Genomic DNA, 22,363 nt, shown 5'->3' on the forward strand with positions numbered 1-22,363 from the left:
CAAATGCTCTGACAGCCTAAACCTACACCTCCCCATCTAACAAGGGAAGCTTGCTTACTGTTACTGCAGAAGATTTACATACATGTCAATGTCTGTCTTCGGTGAATAAGCATCACTATTTTACACTCCTATGAAATGGTATGAGAGCTGAATTTTCTTTTGTATTAGTTGTACAAGAAGATTCTCCCGTATATAAAAATAGTTGCCTCTTTCACAACCACCGGCATCTGAAAAGAAACAAGAGAACTTGGGGTACCCTTTGAGGAAGCCGTATGTAAAAAAGCTCTAACAATTTCAGTGTATTTCTTTAAAAACAGGTCTGCACACATGTATCCCCAATAACATTTGGGGTTAGGCAGTGACCTCAGACAAGCTTGGTAGTTCTAAATCATGAAAGATGAGCCTACAAGTTTTAAGTCAGTTAACTAAAGAGAAAAGATGAAGTCAAAGTTCAAGTACTTGTGAGTTCTTCCTCTTTTGCTATGTCATCAGCCAATTCCTGCAGCAGAACCTGGCAGCCAGCATGCTGCTGCCAAAATACTCTATAGTGGGGAATTCAGATATCATAGAGGAAATATTACAAATAATAATAATAATAATACTTGGTGTAATTCAGTTAAATAGCCAACAAGAAGACCTCATCCAGGCTCAATTAGATTTGCTAATAATACTGGTAATTTTAAGTCTCATTATAGATGCCAGATGCCCTATGGTAATCACAATTACCAGAAATACATGTCCTATGACATGAATAAAGAATTGTTGCAGCATTAAAGCCAAGAGAACAGGACCATGGAGGCCAAGCAACAGCAAAAGCAAGTCCACCACCTGCATACAGTCACCTTAAACAGAAGAAAATAGGGGGAATTGTGACTGTCTTGACATGATAGTAAAGGTGCATTTCCTGCTTCGCATATGCAATGAATGAAGGCATTCATCTTCATTTTTTTCTTCTGCATGTCCAATAGCAGGCTTTGGGGCCAGTAACCTGAACTAAGGATATGGCAGAGTGAGCCTTAGTCTTCCAACCAAGTCCTCATTTTTTATCCTTTTTGGAAGCATTCTAGTATCTTGTGCAGTGTCACCACAGTTCAAAGTGGGAAAAAAAAAAAAAGTTAGGCTGAACATTTGAAACAAATGCCACTTTCTATAGTTAATTTTCATTTGCTTCTTGGTATTTAAAGCCATCTGACACCCTATATTATGGTGCCTGAGAGCCTGTGCAGGTTTGTAGGCCAACAGCCAAAGCTGTTTTCTATTGCAAAGAAATGTCACTTCTTAACTAAAAGAATAAGAGAAGGAACCGTCCTTGAATGTCTCTTTTGGGGCTGCCCCTGTTCCCTCTCCAAATAATAACAATAAAAAAGTAAGCAACATGGTTCATAGCCTTATTTTGTAGAGATATTAGGGAAGTATGCAGCCTAGCAAGTTTAAGAAATCCTGTCTCACCCAAATAAGGACTCTAATTCAGAAATTATAACTCCCTACAAAAGTTAATCCAGCAAACACAGAAGGTACGATAGAAGACAGGGGGCTGATAATGTTCTCAACATTGAGACAATATTATCATGTATAATATGGAAAGCACACTTTAAAGACTTCCAGCCCTACTGTCATTTCCTACAGCTAATACACTCATGCTTTGTAAGTTCTTGGAGGAGACTGAGGGTGGAGACGTGACTTTTTTGACCTAGAACCTCTGTATTTGGCTGAAAGATTCCTGAGCGCTAAAGAATGTTTGCTTTAAAGCCAAAATAAGGTGAGGTTTTATTTTTTTTTATTTATTGCAGAATCAAACTACCCCTGTGAGCTCCATCAAATGTTTATGTAAGACTGTTTATTGCCTCTGCATTGTCCTCGCACAGACACATTGTACTGAATTTGTTTTCAGCATCACCAGCTTAAATTTAATTTCTCGCTTACAGTAAGGCAGGAAAAAGGCAGGCCTAGAAGCTTCACAAAAGGGCTAGTTTATCAGTATACACCATCTCCTCAATGGTAGCCACGGCTATTAACAGCAAGCATTTCTGTAGGTTTTCTAGCTCTCTCATCAACAGAACTCACAAGTCTTACCCTGTTGCACCTTTGAAAACTTTCACAGATAACATAAGTTTATTGATCTCACGCAGACTAAGGCTGACTGATGATCTCAAACTCCCTAACTTTCCCCTAAATTAAAGGGGATAAGCTTTAACGCAAGAGAAACCACTACTTCTACAGGTCAATGGTATTTCCTAGTAGGTTCTCACCAAAAAGACCCCATCTACCTCAGCATTGTTCTTGGCTATGCTGATTTCCTATGATCAACTTACATGGCTCTTAAATTTCTACAGCTAAATTACCAAGCAAGCTCTCTACACCTGCTCCACAATACAATGCTCACACGCTTAAGGTATCAACCCGCTTCTTTCTTTTCCTCCTTAATGGGGAATGGGCAGAACCCCTGCCCTACATGAGAAACTACTCAACATCTGACTGGGATGCCGGTATTACTCAGTCTTATTGTTCATGTGAACACACTGCAGCCGCAGGAGGAGCAGCAGACTCCCGGCTGCCTTTTCTGCCTGGATTTTCTCCAACTCACACAAACAATCAGCATTTGCACACCCACCTACAGTTGCTTTCTTCACGTAGCAACATCTTATCAGCACCTTGCTGGTGAACTCAGTTCTCCCCATCTGACATTTTCTTGGGAATAGCGAAAAGAAGCATGAAAAAAAAAAAAAAAGTGAGCCTGCCAACAATTTAGGCGCCAGATCCACTGTACTCCTTCCAAATCACCCTGTAACATTTCCACAGTGGTCAAAGCCAGCACCATCGATGGACACAATAAATCCAACAGCTGAGCAGCCTGAACACGCTGAAACCAGTCACCAAAAAACCCATAGCAGCCTTATCCAGTCATATATACACCATGAAATGAAAAAAAAAAAGATCAAAAAACTTTCATTTTTTAAATAAATTTATTATATGAAAGAGAAAGCCTACACCAGCTGCCCATCAAAATAAACCAAGTTTTCCGTAAGGTCTTGTACAAGTGAAGAGAAAGGAAAAGAAAACTGCCACCAACCCCAAGCACTAGCAATGCGTATGTCATTTAAAAGTCTGTCCTCTTAGGACAGACTCGTTCCTCCTCTGCAACAAAAGGATTTTCCACAGACACACACAGGTTTCTGCTAGGTGCGGAGTTAAACACCAAATCGCCCAGCAGCAGCACGGTCCCACACCCACAGCAGACTGAGCGCCCATCCCGTGCGGGTCCCAGGTCTCACCAAGCCCGTGCCACGCCGTGCTTTTCAGGGCATTATTTCCACCTACAGCCTCTTTCCCATCTGCGGCAGCGGGGCACCAGCATCCAGGAGGCGCAGGGTGCACTGCGACCTGCAAGCACGTCTCGGGGCAGGCAGGGCTGCCGCTGGTAACGCTGCATGAGCGACTCACCGCCTCGGGGCAGCGATTTTTCACTCGCTCCCACGTGCTTTCTGAGCGGGGCAGCTCTCCCCGACTTCAACGCTTCCTCTCGCTGTTTTTAACGAGTCACGCAACAGGACCACCACCGCACTGCAAACGCACGCCTGTTTTGGAGCTGCACCAGCCCGTGCCGGCAGCAGGCACCGCTCCCCCTGTCCCCCAGGGGCCGGGAGGGGGGCGCAGCCCCAGTGCTGGCAGACGCGGGGGGCTCCTGGCAGCTCCCCCCGACGGACCCGGCGGCTTCGGCGCCCCCCTCGCCCTGCCCGGGGCGCCCCCTGCTGCCCGCCGGCACCGGGACGGGGCTGGGGCTGGGGCCGGGGCCGCTGCCCCGCTCCGTGCCCCGGGGGAGGCGGACAACAGCGCGGGCAGGCGGACGGACCGACGGACGGACAGACAGACAGGACAGGACAGGACAGAGCGCGTACGTGCCCCCGGAGGAGAGGGGGAGCGGCGACTTACAGCAGAGGACCCCCAAGGAGCCGAGGAGCAGCAGGCGGAGGCTGCGGCTCGCCATCTTCCCGGCAGCGGCCGCTCCCCCCCGCACCCCCGGGCGGCAGCGGACGATCGCCGCCCGCGGGGCGACGCCGGCTGCGGCGGGGCGTGGGGCGGAGGGGGCGGCACGGAGCGGAGCGGACCGGCCTCGCCTCGCCTCGCCTCGCCTCGCCTCGCCGCCCCTCAGCCGGCGCCCGGCGGCCGAGAGCGCAGCGGGGGCTCGGCCCTCGCCCCGGCGAGGCGGTGCCAGGCTCCGGGGGGGGCGGCTCCGGGCCGGTCCCTCCCGGTCCCAAAACGGAGGCGGCCTGGGGCTCGGGGCCCGCTGGGACGGGCGGGGCAGCAGGTGGGAGCGGGTGGCTCCAGCACACGCACGTACAAACACACACAGAGGTGTGAGCTCTTCATGAGCTGAAGGACGTTTCTTGCCACAGAATAAACGATAAGCTTTTCGCAATCGAAGCCAAACTTCCTAAAAGCTTATACTTCTCGCAGGAGAGGTTCCCAGCCTCTGCCTGCAGTATCTTCCCCCAGTGAAACCCGCCCAGTGTGGAGAGGAGCTGGATGGAAGCAGCCCCAACAGGGCGAAATTGTGAAACAAAACTGCAGCGCGGATGCTGCTGGCACTGTGGTGGCGAGGTAGCGCTTGCCAGGCTCACAGTGAGTGGACAAAATGCCACCTGCTGTAGGGTGCATCCCTAAACCGACAGAAGATGGACCACGCGGTCACCTGCAAAGCCTTCTTTATTGAGAGTTGGTATGAGCTTAGCAAATCATTCATCAAATACACACGGGCTGCAATGGCCCTTTAAATTTATGAATCGGGGAAAGTGCCTCATCGTGACAGTCAGTGGTGCATCTGAGTCGTTTCTGATGACATCTCCAAATATATTACTGTGGATGTAATATGGCTCTCTAACAGGAAAAGTATCACAAGTATTTGATAATCAGAGCAGCAACACTGGCTGTATTTTTAGACTGGCAAAATGAGGAAAAAATATTTATAAATAAAGCATCTAGCAGCTATTTTAATGGAGACCAAACAAGTAGGATGCCATGATACTCTTTAAGTCTTCTTGGCTAATTTATCACTTGCAAAAATGTATATAGAATACGAGTAATATTTCTGAAAAATAAAAGACCATATATATATACATATATATATATATAAAGTAAGTATCACCGCTGTATGGGACGAGCATGGGGGAAAAGTTACAGAGGTGGGGAATATTAAGAAAGAGCAGTATGGATTTAAGTTAAGGGGTAGCTTATAGAATAGCTACTGAAGCCAATATAACGGCCATGAATTGATAACGAGAATGAAGAGGTAAGGTATCCTGTTTAGCTACAGTAGTGTTTCCACCCCAGTAAATATTCAGTTATAATTGTAATAGCCCAAATACATGGACTCATATATAGCATTTAATTTGGATTTCATTAGCATGACTCATACCACAGTAAATCCACTTAAATGCTTTGGGTTTATATAAGCATGAGGTCAGAGTAAAATTCCTTTTTTTTCCCCCCCCCCTTTTTTTTTTTTCCCTTCACTATTTTGTTTCTCTTGGAAGAAAAAGAAATACCTAGTGTACAAGATTGTCTAATGTACAAGACATTTTTTCTGGCATTCTAGTACAGTTTCATATTGTTTTCACAGTTTCTTTGCATTCCCCTCTTTTATTTCAGCAATAACTGGATCATGGCTTCTCTGCTTGCTTTATACAATTGCTGGAAATACAAACAATTAAATATGAATATTTTTAATGCATTTACAGAATGCTCTGGAAAAAACACACTTGCAATGCATATAATTCACTTAATATATATACTTTTTCTGTATTTGCTGAAAATGGTATTCTTAAAAAATCTGTAAATACTTTGTTAGAAGAGTACAAGACTGCTATCAATATGCTTAATCTTTTTAAGTTAAAAGCAGTAAAACAGTAAAAATAGTTTCATTAAAGCAACACAGAGAGCCCAACATGAAACAATTTGTTCAAAATATTCCATTTAACAGTTATTCTGGGAGAGCTTTCCATGCAGACTCCTTTTTAGAATAATAAAAATAGTCTATAATTAGCATCTGCACAGAGAATGCAGGTCAAAGATAGCTATCTTATTTTGTAATAACTATTCTAGTCAAGTTCTTTGCATACAAAAGCCTTTAAGAATTGTGTGGAAGTTTAATATGATTTCAAAGTTAACTGCTTCTTAATGATTTTAGTTATTCATAAACCAAAACTTTACACCTACTTCATTAGATGACTTGTTAGAGTAATCCACATTCTTACCTTACAATGGAATTCCTTCATCATTTAATGAAACTATAGTACAACTGACTGCAGACAATAATCTAACATTACAAGTTCTTCATTACAATACTATTCTGTTAGGGTATCACCACTGTGTTAAAGAGCTCTGTGGGGAAAAAAAAAAAAAAAAAGGTTTCAAAAATTAATTTGCAAAAACTCTCTGAAATAGCATAAGTCAAAACTCATCATCTTAAGAGTGTTTAACATTTTATAGTTGCATGATGATAAAATCAAATACAGAGAAATTAATCTATATTAAAAATGACTCCTTTTGGTGATTTCTCCATTCAGAATGTCTTTTTTTTTTTTTTTTCCAGCAGGAACAAAACCACCCTATATTTATTTTGCTGTGCTGATTTCTAGAATAACTTTGAGTTATAATGAAAAAATGAATACAACAACTTAGAAATGCTGAATTTGGCTTAAAGGCATTGCAATGCAAATAATCACATTACAGATACGTAAGAAAGGAAGATGATTATGATTCCTCATCTTTAAAAAAAAAAACAAGAACAACTTGTAATGGAGGAAAAGTACTGTGCTACGAGAACTGGCTGTTTAATTAACAGAAGAGTAAGATTTAATTCCTGTGTAATCACTCATTTACAAATGCCAAACTAGAAGACAGTCATGGAAGAACTAATGAATATTCATCCTTGTACTGCCATCAAAAGTAAAACAAAAGTTTAATGGAAATCCATGCTTCCCCACTATATCCCATTCAGGCATAAACCTGACATATTTCAAGTTTACTTCTTGACTTTAAGTACACCAGCTACTGTAAGCATAGTTTCATGCAAGCAACTACGTATTTTTAATCTGGTGATGGTAGTATTGCTGTATCTGTGAGTAGGTTATCTCTTGTTTGTGGAGTGAAACATCAGGGAAAGCACAGAGGATTATAGGTCTGCACTGCCTTTCCCTTTTCTTCCTGTGCTTTCCTAAGCCCATTTTCTTTAAACTTCTTTGTGTCTCTAAGCTGAGCTATGGTAGGCCACTGAGACTGCTGTTAACTGAAAGGACTAAGGGGAAAGATTTAGGAGATGGAGCCACTGAGGACGAGAGGGAAAGACATGCAAAAAAAAAGTGCTCCTATGCAAAAGCATATCCATATCTTTACATGGACAGTAGCAGGGATGATTGTTATTGCAATTTACATTATTTAAGTTTTGATCAAGAAGAACCATTTGAATATAATTCCATAGTTAGAAACATTACGTTTGAGGTGGTCAGAGATGCTATAGCATATATATGGGTTGAATCTACGTGTACATCAAATTGTTGTCATGTGTGTTCTCCTAAGTGCTGAAGACTGAAGCAAACAGCTGTAGAGTGATTGTTCTGGTGTGATTGGGGGCACGACAATGAGACAAGTTGATGGAATTCTATTTTGTAAAACTGCTAAAGCAGATTCCACTTAATTAATGAACTTAATCACCAAAACACTTATTCCACACTCCATGTAACAAATTTTGTTTCTGAAACTCATTGATCAATGTGCTATGTATTTTAGGTTGTGCCCAGACTAACAGCCTGAACTACACTGAATCCAGCTTGAAAGCTTTGCGCTTAGTATGAAGAATTATTAGCAACCGTGTATGTGATATGGTACACTTTAAGGAGGAAGTTTTTTCTTGTGCAATTTTCAGTGTCACCACACCTAGTTTTTTATAATGTTCTGAGTATTGCTCTAACAGCTGTCCATCCTCCAGATACAGTAGGCCTTGTCTCCTTTCTACTTCTGTGGCATTTTGTTAATTTGTTTTGCTGCTTCATGTTAATTGCTTTAACTGCTGTCTGGAAAAAAAAAAAAAAAAAAAAAAAAACTGATTTAGCTGGCAGATTATCTTCTTGTTTTCCACTTTGAAACTGAAAATTGCAAGTATAGTTTTGAGAAAAAAAAAAAAGAAAAAAAAAACACAAAACAAACAAAAAAGCACAAATACTTTTTTTTTTTCTTTTTTTTCCAATGAAGCTGTCGCTGATGGCTGTTTAGAGACAGACTATGCTGTAAATTACTTGCCTATAATGAATGAGATCAAAGTGAGCGTTGTGATACAACATAATATCTCTATGAGACTGTCAAAATGTTGCATATCTAATGTGGCAGCCAAGCTAGAATCAGGAAAGAGAAAATGTGAGGCTAAAAGAAGAAAACAGTAATACATCTTACTTGTTCTCAATAGTTTTTTTTTTTTTTTTTCCTGAATATCCCCCCAATCTGTTGTATAGTTTTATCTTTGACTTGCAGAGTACAGTATTCATTCTGTTTTTTCAACTGAACTTGAAAGATTACTGTCACTGAGCAAGTAGTTCAGTAGCAATCAAAGGTACATTTCTAAAAAATATCTACCAAAGTAGGTGGCGTTGTCGGATGTTTTGTGATTCCGTTTAAGCAACAGTGGGGAACATGATAGCAAGGATGCTGCTGATGGTAGATTCAGAATTGTATTTAAAACATTTTTCAAGAACATGTAGTTATACATCACACTGTCTTACAAAGAAATTGCTGCCTCCAGCCATGAATTACTGCTACCACCTCTGTTGTGCACAGGCATGTGTATATGAAGCTGTACTTTAAGCCAAGTCACTGAAATAACACAAACAAAACCCAAATCCCTGAGAAATACTCATTCTGTAACGTGTATCTGTTGAGTGATCTTGTGTTCAGCACATTGTAAGACTCTGCTGCAGTGGTGTGCCCAGAGGGTGAGTGATAAGAAATGAGGGAGATGGGCACACGGAGGGACAGGCTTTGTTAGGGCCATGCTGCTCCTGCAGTGATCTGTCAGCAAGCCCAGGACCGGGCTGGGAGCCACAGGGCCACCAGCAGCCATGGTTTGTCAGGTACAAATTGCCAATGGGTCACACATGGTGGTGTAAAAGCACGGACGGGGAGATTGCCTCATAGATCAATCTCCCATTTTCTGCACATTATAAAATACTATTTCTGGTTTCCGTGAAAGTCAAACAGCTTTATGAAGACTCATGCCTTGCAATTATTTTGGACCACTTTTTCTCTGCTTCTATTACCTGTCCCTCCTCCATACCACAGACATGCTTAGTGTTGTGACGTGCTAAAAGCCTCTGGCCTTCAGCCAAACCCCTCCCAGCGTACTTTTCAGTCAGAAGGCCTTAGTTTTGGGGCACTGACAGACAGATCAATAGCTCGGGGATTAAAGCAGGCCTGTAAGCCCCCTGCCGGCTGCTGGCAGGGCCATGCTGGGCAGCTGAGCATAATCCCCAACCAGGCCTCGGCTCAGGCCCCAGCATTGTGGTGGGTTTGTGATTTTTTTTTTTTCTCTATCACAGAAGCCTCAAGTAAACACACAGAAGTAAATGATGTTACAGTTGTGAGCCAGCTGTAGCATCATGTATCAAAAATGAGCTTGAAGACTGAACTTTGTAATTAACCCTAGATTGATGCCAATGTTGTTCCTCTTTTCTGCTTTTGTCCGGGGGCTGTAGATTTGGCAGGTGAGCCCCGAGTGAAATGTCCAGCAGCTTCAGATATCTTTTGATTTCCACTGGGGGGTAAAGCTTTGCACTGTCACTCTGTGGCCAGGGATTACCAGAACACAGAGGGTCGTGGCCATGCTCCTCCCAAAGCCTGCAGCGTGCTACAAGGCCCAGGAGGCTTTTCATCCTCTTTGTACTTCCAGAGCTTCACCAAGCAAGTGGAAGCAGGGAACAGATATGCTACCACCATTTTCCTGAACCTTAATAAGAGTTGCATATATTCATAAAAAAGATTTAGAGATAGGAATTTAAATTAGAGAGACTGTCAAAGTAATGTGCAGTATCAAATGGAATTTGACTCTAGTCATTCGAGTCAAGTGAACAGCACATTCAAGAGTGACAGAATAGAGCTTATTTCTCTTTCATTCTCCAGACATTTTGAATTGACATCCTCAGAAACTAAAATATTCTTTTTGTATTCTTATTATAGTGTATCTTGAAAACATTTTTCAATTAAAAAAAAGATTATGTGATGTAATCAGTGACTGCTTATGAATCCTCAAGCCACAGAATAAAAAGATAATTGAACTGGCAGAATTGAGTGATAATGATGTAAGTACTAACAGCATCTTTGTGTTTTCTAAGGACCTTTCACTTGTAAACTGTTATATACACACAACTGTGGGTTGTGTGTATATAACACACAACTGTGGGTTGTGTGTATATACACTACAATGTGCCTGCTGCGCTAAAAAATAACTTGTATTTAACTTGTTTCAAAAAGTGAGGAAGCACATTGTTTGACTTGCCAAAAATCTGTCTCTATCAAATAACGTGATGAAGGGCAGGAACAGCCACCCTCACACCTGGTTTTCTGGATGACAGCCTTGGTGAGCAGGGCTGCCAGCGCCAGGTGCCGCAGCAGCAGGAGCCAGCAGCCCTGGGGCTCACCTGGCCGCAGCCCATTGCGGTCACAGTGGAAAATTCCCTGCCCATTACTGTCCGTGGCCGGTATTAGCACATTTAATTTTTTGGATGCTGAGTTTAATTACAGCTTTTTATTTATTTATTTTTTAATGGCACCATGTCAGTGTAGCTGTTTTGACGCTAGCATTCCTGGTGGCCGTTTTGTCTTTGCCACTGGGGGATCTGGCTGACAACCATCTCCATCAGAATTGTAAGACACGGGAACAAATCGTGACTTATTTCACCAATTTTAACTTTGCCTGGTCCTCGCTCCCGGCCCCGCGGTGCCGCCTGGCGGCCGAGGACGGAGCGGCGGCCGGAACCGAGCCGCCGCCGCCGCCGTTTCCAGCGGAGCCGGGGGGAAGCGGCACCGGGGCGGCGGGGCTCGACCGCAAAATGGCGGCGCGCTGGGCCGCGCGCTGCCTGCGGGCCGGGCGGGAGGCACGCCGTGAGTGTCGTGTCGTGTCGTGTCGTGTCGTGTCGTGTCGTGTCGTGTCGTGTCGTGTCGTGTCGTGTCGTGTCGTGTCGTGTCGGCTGCGGGCTTGTCCCGCGGCCGTCGCTTCCAGGGACCGTGCCCGGCCGGGTGACCCCTTTACACTTATAACGCTAAATTAAGTTTTTGCTGCTTGAGAGGGTTGCATCGCTTTGTTTGTTTGGTGACTTTGCTGAATGCTCGCCTTTCTGCAGAAACGGACTTGTAAAGAGGTTTCAAAAACTGTTTATTGCTCACTTTACGTAATTTCTTCTACCAGGGTTTGTATCCACACCATCAGCTTCTCGGCTGACATCGGAGGAAATTATTCAGATGCGCAACGAGCTCTTTACCAAAGAGAAGGAGAGACAGCTATCTCTTTATCCACGAATTGAGAAAATAGAAGTAAAGTACACTGGAAAATCTCACCCTGGCAGTTTGCTTATAATGAACAAAGCCTTGTCTACTCCATACAACTGTGCCATGCGTAAGTGAACGGGCTCCTAAGCTAATGTGCCACTGAGGGTGTAAATAAGGCTGCCTGTTGAAGTATTTGCCTTCCAGATTTGAAATGTTAGTGTTGTAGACCTTGTAATGACCAAGGCAAGGGATGTCCATTCAGAGTATTTGTATTTATAGTATATTTGTACTGTGAACTTCATGATCTAAAATACATTTTACTGATTCAAAATACATCAGCATAAACTGGTTAATTTTTCTAGGCTCTATCTGCAGCTTATCCTTCTAAGTCATTTACAGTGGTAAAACACTTGCAGATTGTTGTTGCAAATGCAGGGGAATAATTTGTTGACTCTGAAGAGCAATACTAAGAACTGTGTAACGTGTTTTTCACTTTCTTCAGACTTAAGTGAATGGCATTGCAAGAAATCTGTGCTAGCTCTTGTGGATGGTGAAGTCTGGGACATGTATAGACCCTTGACCAAATCATGTGAAATTCAGTTCCTTACATTCAAAGATGAAGATCCAGAGGAAGTGAACAAGGTAAGCCTCCATCATACCTCATTGCAGGTGACCCTGATTGCAGCTTCTTGATTCTGTATGACCCTTTTAGTGCCATGTCCATTTGCCTCCTTGAACTTTGTTGTGAAAGTTTCAATATTTTTAACGGTTGGTTGGCACCTCACAGTTACTGTTAGCTGGACCACAGTGTGGGCTAGGTGATGTGTGGACGTTCTTTTCAACCTATATTCTTGCATGATTCAATGATCTGAGATTTAAATATCCCAAGGGAAACATCTGGCTTGCCTTTCAGGTGCAATTTTGATTATCTCAATGGATGTTTTAATCATCTCCAAGTAGAAGTCTACATTCTAAAGAAAGTAATGGTAGGGTAGACATCTAGGTTTGTGCCTCATTCAATGAAATGTTGGTGGTTTTTTTTTTGGATAGCTGATGTTCATCTGGTATAGGTTGTTAGGTTCTAAGTAATAATCCTGTGTTTTGTAATTCTCTTTATAGGCCTACTGGCGTTCCTGTGCCATGATCATGGCATGTGTGTTAAAGCAGGCATTCAAGGATGAGTACTCTGTGAATCTGGTTAAAGCTCCAGAAGTGCCAGGTGATATAAACGTTTTACTGTTGATCATCTTGTCTTTCACTGCTTCTTAAGTGAGTGTGTAATTATGTTACAAAAAAAAATAATCAGTCTCTTTTTCCATTTTTTGAAGGTACTTAATGTTTTTATATGTATTAAATGCTGTTGTTGCAGCCTTTATTTGTATTTGATGTGATGGGTGCGTTGAAGTAATCCAGAATTTGTTTTGGTTGTGTTAAGGCTTTGAACGTTATGATGGGCTTTAAACTGTGACAACTCAGTGGTCTCTACATAGCTGCTAAGCTGTGTGATTGCTTTGAAGGCCATTGAATGGACTGGAGAAAAGACAGAAGCCTGTCTTCCTAAACTGCTTTTTTAATATCAGTTGATAAACTGAGGATTAAATCTTTGCAGTATTTCCAAATTTCTAAAGTTTTAGCTTTGTATTACACTTTTAAAATGTCCAGAAGCTTATTTGGCCTGACATTATTGGTGGGGAGAAGGAAGAAGGTGCAAGGGAATATATCCTCTTGGTGCTCCACTGGAAGAGTAATTATAAGAAGAAGAGTGTGATGTACCAGCATTTCTTTAACTTACATTCATCAGGCTGAAAACAACTTCTTCATTGTGTGGAAGATTGGTCTATATAATAACTGAATTTCAGACCGCTTTGGACTACATAGATTAAGTTAGTAACTTAAGGGCATAGCCTTTTGATTATGAAGTTACATGAGTAATATATTTAGAAGACTTGATGTGTTTCTGTGGGATTTGTCCAAATAACTACGTAACCCTATGAGCATTTGATGTATAAATGGTGACTTTTAATAACTCAAGTTGCAAGATCATTGAAGTCGGTTGTTAATGATGTTTGTACACCTGTGACCCAAGATTCACTAAAATTAGCAAACGCACTAGGAAGGAGGCTACATGGATTTGATGATTTTTGTGGGACCCTTCCAACTTGAGATATTTTTTCTTATAAATAAGAGAGCCTACCACACAATTATATATTCGATATATAAGAATGTGGTTTGTTGTTTGGAGCCTTCCTGTGATCGATTCCCTTTTTAGTCATTTCAGCACTTGTCTTGATTGGTAGGTTTAGAGTGGATATTTCAATTCTGCCAGGATTTGGAATAATCTTGCATATACTAATTTGCATCATTAGAGTGTATGTGTAGAAATAGCATGAGCTTACTAGGTTCATAAGCTTGATTATTAATATGTCAATAGCTTGATGAATATACACAAAAAGCACTTTAAGGACTACCACAGAAATTCGTGTTAAGTACGTGTCATGGATGAACATCTTAGTTTAGCTCTAATATTGCCTGATTTATCTGTGCAATAAATTTCTCTTTACAGTTGAATGGTGCAAATTTAGTATATGATGTGAAAATACTGTGAAATATTTTCAAAGTCTATTGTCTTTTTCAGTGTTTTTGGGAAGCAATATAGTTTTTTTTGTTTGTTTCCTTTAATGGGTATGTATTATATCAAAATTAAATTAAAGCACATTTAAAATGAATATTTCTCATTCAGTGAAATTAAAATGATACAGATTTAGTCTGCTGTTTGACTGTATAATCACAGCTGAAAATTTATTCTTTATCTATTTCTTAAGATTGTGTTTTTCTTACTAATTTTCATACATCTGTAAGACTATAATATGGCAGTGAAATATGTACTTCATTAGAAATAAGAGTATTTTTCTTTTTGGAATTTCAGTGATCTCTGGAGCTTTCTGTTATGATGTAATTTTGGACAATAGACTGAATGACTGGCAGCCAACAAAAGTAAGCACAATAACTTAATGCTCAAAAAGCTCTGTAGCTTACATTTTCGTCCATTGCTTTTTTTTTTTTTTTTTTTTTTTTTTGGCAGTGGGAGAGGTTAGTGGGGTAGCGGGGTTTTTGTTCTTTTTTTTTTTTTTTTAAACATCAGGAATACACTTCAGAAACTAAATCTCTTCATTTATCATATACTGGCTCACGCTGAAGAGTGCTCTCAGCACACAAACTACATTTTTTCAGATGCAATAAAATCCAGAGCTGTATTCCAGGTACTTACAGGTTTTAGGTCTATAGGTAGCTCTGATCTGAAATATAATTCCAAAAACAGTTGGTATGGCTGTTGGGACCTAAGTGCCATCCATGTTACTGTACAGACCCACTCCTACTTAACTACTCTTGCCTGGTAGTGTAGATGTGACCATAGGCTTATAGACTGTATGAGTAAAACCCTCTGACAGTAAGGACGTATTTTCACCTGTTAGTTTACAGCACAATCAATTTATTGTTGTAAAAGAACTGTGAGCACATTCAGCTGAAACTCTTCTCAATAGCTTGCTTATATTTCATGCTCTCTGGTAAATCTAATCATCTACAAACTTCTATAAAATCTAATCATGTACAAACTCCTAACAGTTTGGTAACTGGTGTGATCACAAATGTTTCACTTGTATGGTGCCTATTCTTGTTCTCATGATGAAGTATCAGCAGAGGTGTGTGTGGCTAACAAAGCAGTGTTAGTCCAATACAGGTGTTTTTTTCTTCAATATAATCTTGTAGTTAAAATATTTCAGACTAAGTTACTTTATAAGTGACACAGTAAATGCAATTTTTCCTAGTAACAGTTTATTATTTATCAACAAATTTGCGTGTACAAAGCTTTGGATTCTGGAATGAGGCAGTGCATTTCGTAGTTATTCAATAGTTTTTTTCTTTTGATTCCACCAGAGTGGATATTGTTTATAACTGGGATCATGACTATGGGAAACAGGATATTTTATATATAACTGAATATTGATCAGTGTCAAGACTGCATGTGCATATGTTATGCTAAGAAAACAGAGGATTTTTAACTCCGATTCATGTATATTGTTTCTGATGGGAGAATGCCTATTGATTTGTTCCTTAGCAATATGTTGCTGATAAATAGTAAGAATTACAATCCTATAGTAGTATTCTTATATTTAGGATTTATACCAGATGGGCCATGTCATTTTGACTAATCTTTAGTGTTTCCTATGTCTATTCAGTACAGCTGAATAGTGGTGACAGTTTTATGTTTCAACCACTTTTTAGGACAACTTCAATTCTCTTACAAAGGATGCTAGTAAGCTAATTTATAAAGACCTGCCGTTCGAAACACTACAGGTTGAAGCAAAAGTAGCACGTGAAATGTTTCAGCATAACAAGTAAGTGTATGAATGTGCCTTCCTTTTAGAAAGGCAATTATAAATTCATCTAAATCTCTGCATAAGATGTGATAGGTGAAGTAAGAAGGTACATCTCCCACTGCTCTGATTGCACTCAAACACATCTCCGTTGTCTTTGTTCCACTAGCTGATTACATTTTTAATGTTCTCTCCAGAGGCCAACACCTTTACTGGAGGTAGTTTTGTGAGAAATGGAAAGATTGTAGACTTCTAAGTTTAATATTGAGCTTCAAGATTTCATTACTTTTAAACTGGAGCTCTGGTGATTAGACTTTTTGCATGCTAGTTACCTTAAGCTTTTGCTGAAAGGCTTTCATATTCAAGTTTTTTCATATCTTGGTATCTTGAAATGCAGATTTGATGAAATGCAGTTTTTGAGCTCTACGTAGGGAAAATGGGTAAAATACGCTGCCTTTCATTATAGAAAGGCCTGTTCAAAACACTTTTTTTAGCTGACAGACCACTTAAGCAATGTTTTGGAAAAATGACCTGGTCCACAGCTTTTTGGTAGTTGGAGAGAAGTGGGGGAAAATGATAAATTATTTGTCATTTTGTGAACCAAAATAAAATTTTGCTTGAAGCTAAAGTTATGACCAAAATAAATACTGTTTTTAGCTTAATAATGTTTATGTGACATACCAACTAGCATCTCTTTACAATGTTGGTTGGCAAAGCATTTACAGCAGATAGGAACTGAGCTGATTTACGTGTAGTTTGTAGAAAGAGCAGAGACTGCTTTTTGACATCTTGCAGGTGATCAGTTGTTGAGAACCATGCATTGCATAAGACCAGTTTAGGTCTTACATACATGCTTTATGAAACATATCAACACACACTGGCATATAAAATTAAGAGTTTAATTTCTTTCAAAGCTCTCATAAATACCAATACAACTTTAAAAAATGTTCCCTGAATCAATCTGTTAAGAATTCTTATAAGAACTTGGTGTTAAAGGTTAGAAATTTTAATTTTTTTTTTTTTTTTTTTTTTTTTGTCTTGATCAGATACAAAATGGAGATGATAGAACAGAAGGCTTCTCAGAACATGGAAGGAATTATAACATTACATAGGTGAGCAAAACTGAACTCATTCTGTAATATTTCGCTGAAAAGTTTGGTCGTATTACAAGTAGTATCTGCAAGTAAAAAGAGTAAGTTATTTATGATGGCTTTTAACTTAAAAATAAAATCGTTTGTGTTCAAAGTGTTGGAGATAGGAATGGAGCTGATTTTTGGAATGCAGTGTAAGATGTAAAGTTCTTAGGCTGGAGGAAGGAAGCTTTTATTATAGCTCAATCTTATACATTGTGACTCGCTTAGGCTGGTGATACTCAGTTTTCTAGATGCCTAAACCATGTTTGATTTTGGAGTCCAAATCTTTTTAAAGGAGAGATGCCTTTGCCATGATGGTTCTTGAAATTTTAGAACCGTGTTGTGTCTGTTCTCCTTCCTCCTACCCTCCAGCTTGTTCAGGAAGAGGGTAGATGGGCTTGCCTGTTGATTGCTGGGAGATGTTTGTTCTGAGTATTCATTTGCTGTACATCTTCCTCTTGTCTCACTTTTTTTAATCGATTTACAACTTTCCAGGATGTGAAAGGGAAAAACCTGTGCAGGTAGTAAGCAAACTGTTCTTCAGAATGTGTGATCTTGGGGACAAACCTTATTCTAGTGAATTGCAAAGTTAACCCACTATTAAAGTCAATGTGGCTTCAAAAATTTGAGAAACTAGGGATTATCTTTCTGGATTTGGGATTTAAATTTCATAAATTAATATTAGGACATTATGTAACCTGTATGTTTACTTCAGGAAATCCAGAACTGGGGATGTGTTGAGGGTTGTTTTGGGATTTTCTTTTATGGATTTTTTGTGGATTTTCTTTCATCCTTTTTGAACTGTTCTGTAGATAGGATTTTGCTAACCAAAAATAAATAGGATTGTAATTCTCTTTGATTATATTTGTCATAACTTTTTTTTTCTTTTTTCCTTTTTTTGACTTCCATCAGGTTTGGTGACTTTGTGGATGTTAGTGAAGGCCCTCACATTCCAAGGACAAGTTTCTGTTTCCAGTATGAGATAACAGCAGCTCACAATCTTCAGACTAACCAATCTGAATTGATAAGGAGGTTTCAGGGTGTGTCCCTGCCAGTCCATTTGAGGGTAACTAATGCATTTTCTGTAATTTTTCTTTTCTTTTAAAGTTAGGGCATTTGGCATATTTTCTGATCATTATTCTATGCTTTGATTGGAATAATACAGAGATGAGAGGAGGATGAGTAGCAGAAGGTGATGGCCCGTGATGATGACCTCATTGGGTATTTGGGGTTCAATTGACTTGGAACTATAGTGGCTATGGAATCAGAGCTTGAAAGCTTGTGTCAGAGCACCCCAACGTTATTTTTTTTCAATACCGAAAGCATGATTTTGGTTGCACAATTGCTGCATGGCTATTTCATTCCCCTTGCCTTAGTGAATTGTTTATCGTAGTGCATGCTGATCATCTGAAATCGAGGCTGCTGGCAATGTTAATTCATTCAGGAAAGAATAGAACTTTGAACTGACAATCATGATGCAGGAGTCTTTCATGATACTAAAATAAAACTTTGTAACAACAGCAAATCTCATCACTAATCTATTTTAATGAAAGGCTCTGCAAAAATATAACTGGAGGCAAGAGTCTTCCTTCCCATTTCTTTTGACTTGTATTGTCTTGGCCTATGGTCTAGAACGTGTGTTACTGTCTCCATTGGGGAACTTTACAAGTTGGGCATCGTCTTTCTTGCCCTCCTCTGTGTACCCTTCCTTATCTTTCCCAGTCATAAGATTTTAATGACTATTTTTGCCTGTTACCGCCTCAATGATTTTACACAGTGGATGAATGTCATAAGTAAACATAATTTCAAGCCCTCTTCAATCCTCCCAAACTGGGCAAACTGGACACTAAGGTAATAAGCTGTAACGTATGGATAGAGATCGTTAGTATTTGTTACATCTTTTCTATAAACCTGTCAGAATCTAATCTATAGTAAGATATTTTTTTTTTCCTCTAGTAATATCATTTAATGACATTCATTACAGGCTCACCACACTGTGTGGCACAAACTGCTGGAAAGATCAAAGTGGCTGGTAAGTCTCAGTGGTGAAATATGATTTAAATATATATATATAAAAAAAAAAAGGTGCTCTGATAGAGTAGCATTTGAATGATTAGAGATGGGTAATATCCTCAGTAACATATCTTTAAGAATGGAACAGGTGAAGAAACAGATGAAGAAAATTGGATGCACATGAAATTTAACTGCTTTGTAGTAGAAGATTATCTGGTATTGTTTTTGATGTCTGACTGCTGAAGTGTATTGTACCATTTAGAAAAAACATGCAGTGTTCAACCGATATTTTGTAATATTCTAAATGACGGGAGCAAATTCTGTCAGGCTTATCATCTATGACTGAAGCTGTCTGCTTTTTAATAATCCCTAATCTGTTTTAAAGTATCACTTTAAACTACATCAGTATTTTTCAAATTAATCTCTAGAATTTATGTTGATACCACGTGTGTAGAACTTAAAATATTCTTTTTCCTGTTTTAATCATGAACATGAAATAAGAAAACTAAAATTGGAGTAATGTATTTATACTTACCTAGATTTTAGGTAATAGTAAGTTTTCTGTCACAGGCTTGAGAGAACACAAGCAAACATAATTTTAATAACTAAATGCAGGGATAAAATCTACCATTGGGTGAACCTAGGTGGAAACTACTGGAGACGAAAGGAAATACTATCTCAGTAAACTGCATAAATGCACTGGTTTATTTTTCTCCATTAAAAACCTGAATGGAAAATAAAAGTTTCTTGCAAATACTCTTCTGCCAAACAGTGTTCCCAAGTTGAAATGGGCTTATCCAAGAGAAGTTTTTCACTGACCGAATAAAAGCAAAAAGGCAAATTTTTTCAATAAATGGAACAATAAAATATCATAAGCTGCATATAACCAGAGACCGACTTTCAAAGCATGATTAAACCTAGGAAATTGTTGTGAGAATTAAATAGCAGATGGTTTTGAATGTTCAGAACAAATATTTTATTTGGATTTGGAGCAAAAGAGAGAAAAAATACAGTATGCCTACTGAAATGTGTTAGCCAAGGATGTTCTCAGAGTCTAGTCCATGATTTTTTTTTTTTTTTTTTAAATGAAATTAGTTTGCAGATGCTTCTTGTCCAGATTGTTTACTTCTGAAGACAACAGTTGTCTTTCTTGCTACACTGACAGTGTGAGGGGAGGATTTCCAGGATCTAGAATTAAGTCATGTTTAATAAAAATAACAATTTTGTTATTTTTCTGCAGGTCACTGAAGAGAAAATTGTGGAAGCAGCAGCAGAAAGTCATGAGGAAAAAGGTGGAATGGAAGAAGAAAAAACTTTATCAATCTAAATTAACCTCTAAATGTACATAATAAAATGTTGTTTTTTTTTTTACATGGCTTATTTGTGCTACGTGTGAAACTGTCTTCATTAATTCATTTCAGTTCTGTGGACCTGAATTGTGAATAGGTACAAAGCTGGTATCATACATTTCAGTCTACTTTAATTTCAATTTTCTGTCCCTGTTAGAAAGGCATGGATTTTTTTTCTAAAAATCTCATTTGTGTTAACTCATTTTCTAAATGAGTTCTCAAGAACAGTATGTGTCCAGATATTGTCCTTTCTGATTAGTGTGCTTTAGGCATCCTTTTTAAAGTTGATAACAATTTCAAGACCACATTTTTAGGCTATCTCTTTACATGCTGTTTTTCTTGCTGGAGTTTCCCAATGAAATTCCAGTGACTTCTTTGCCTACTGTATTAGATAATGCATTATAAGGCAATGTCTTAAACAAAAACTTCCAGAAGCCCATAAAGGGTTACAAAACGGTTACTTCCCAATTTTAATTTTGTCAACTTAAATTAGATTCTTTTGTATTTGCTATTCAAAAGACTCCATTCAGTAGCTTAGTGCATAATTACCATTGCTTTATGAGTACAAAAATAGCTGAATGTAGAAACTGAGAAGTTCTTTGAGCTTATTAATTGTCCGCTGTACAAGAGCAGTTAAAGAGTATCACTTCTAAAGATCTTTTTCCAGAACAATACCAGGAATGTAGTCTTATGCACATCCCCACCGTAGTAAGATTTATTATGCATTTTCATTCCTTGATATTTAACTACAGTGGCTTCAGTTAAATTTCACAAGGGGATTTTGCTGGATAATGCTTTCTGACATTTTGTATTTTCATTACTAGCTCAGAGCTTCTCTCATACCAGAAACTATTCTATTACTATGTGAAATGCAAATATTTTCTCTGAATTTTATACCACTTACTGCTTTTACCATTAATTGCATCACTTGCTTTCTAATCGATTGATACTACAGTTTTGCAAGAGAAGTAAAACATTTAAGTAAGGAAATCTTACCTAGCTTAATGAATCTACAGTAACTAATAAGGAAATAAATGCTAAATGTGTCAGAGCACAGAAGAAGAAATACAAATGATAAAAGCTGGTGAAATTGCACAAAGTCTACTTATGTGTTAAAATATGTTTGCTCTTAGGCATTTCTGTGTGTGACACGATCTAGCTATTCAAATTTGCTGTCTTACAATGAAGCCTGTCAGTATAGTAACAGGCTATGCCTTGTAGTATAGTTTCATGTTAAGTGCAACACATCCTTGAAATATAACCCACACCCTCGCAGATCATTTGAAGAACTCTTTTTCCTCTCAATTAGTATTGCAGATGATTCTTTAATAGTGTTGGACTTACTTAAAAAAAAAAAAAAAAAAGGATTCTGGATACAAGGTTTACGTTATGAATACACTCTCACATTCTATTTATTTTCTTAAGACTAGAAGTGATCTCTGTTCTGAATACTCGTGTTTCTTTTAAATGTAACCTGCAGTATACTTTGGCTTTGGATCTGTTGCTCTGGTGCTACTGAAAAAGCAGACATTGGTGAGAAAATGTGTGCTTTTTTTTTTTTTTTTTTTTTTTTTTTGAGGTACCTACTGTCTCTTATGAACCCACAGTGAAGTGGGAACTGATCTAGGCCTCCTATTCTGAATTTCAAGCTGGTTATATACCCAGCTTAAAATTGGGGGGGGGGGGGGGAAATAAAACCCAATTTATGTAGTATTAAAAAAAAACAAAAACAAACAAACAAAAAAAAACGAAGGTAAATTTCTAGGCTAAAAGGTGTAGGGAGTGAATTTCTCTATTCTAGCTTTTTCTGTTTGATGGCTGCTTAGTTGGCAGCACTGCTGTGGTGTCGGCAGGCCTCAGAGCTCTGGGATGTGAGGTGCTGCCTCCCTGTGGGTGAAGCTTTGGAAAGGGGACTTTGCAAGTGTGGAGCTATGTTACTGAGAACTGTTAAGGCTGTTGAGGG

The 22,363-nt window shown here is 39.2% G+C and overlaps 2 protein-coding genes across 3 annotated transcripts in view; one reads left to right on the plus strand and one right to left on the minus strand.

Moving 5' to 3' along the window:
- JAM2 (junctional adhesion molecule 2) overlaps positions 1-4,069 on the minus strand; it is a 35,726-nt gene extending 31,657 nt beyond the window's left edge. Inside the window, exon 1 of the mRNA XM_032205643.1 lies at positions 3,931-4,069. Within this exon, the coding sequence (XP_032061534.1) occupies positions 3,931-3,985 (55 nt within the window). The 5' untranslated portion in view covers positions 3,986-4,069. The remainder of the gene's footprint in view (positions 1-3,930) is intronic.
- Positions 4,070-11,069: 7,000 nt separating this feature from the next.
- MRPL39 (mitochondrial ribosomal protein L39) lies at positions 11,070-20,431 on the plus strand. 2 transcript variants are annotated; one of them, XR_004254541.1, is made up of 10 exons: positions 11,070-11,145; positions 11,450-11,656; positions 12,032-12,171; positions 12,649-12,748; positions 14,456-14,523; positions 15,814-15,926; positions 16,952-17,017; positions 17,951-18,104; positions 18,204-18,259; positions 19,023-19,074. XR_004254541.1 is itself a non-coding variant. In XM_032207898.1 (10 exons), the coding sequence occupies exons 1-10, from the start codon at positions 11,094-11,096 to the stop codon at positions 20,376-20,378; spliced, it is 1,035 nt and encodes a 344-aa protein (XP_032063789.1). In that variant the 5' UTR covers positions 11,070-11,093; the 3' UTR covers positions 20,379-20,431. The 2 variants fall into 2 exon arrangements, 1 of the variants encoding a protein (XP_032063789.1); XM_032207898.1 differs by lacking the exon at positions 18,204-18,259 and adding an exon at positions 20,292-20,431 and having other exon boundaries at positions 19,023-19,070.
- Positions 20,432-22,363: the final 1,932 nt, after the last annotated feature.

This window comes from Aythya fuligula, chromosome 1, assembly GCF_009819795.1.
Source record: "Aythya fuligula isolate bAytFul2 chromosome 1, bAytFul2.pri, whole genome shotgun sequence".
Taxonomy (NCBI): domain Eukaryota; kingdom Metazoa; phylum Chordata; class Aves; order Anseriformes; family Anatidae; genus Aythya; species Aythya fuligula.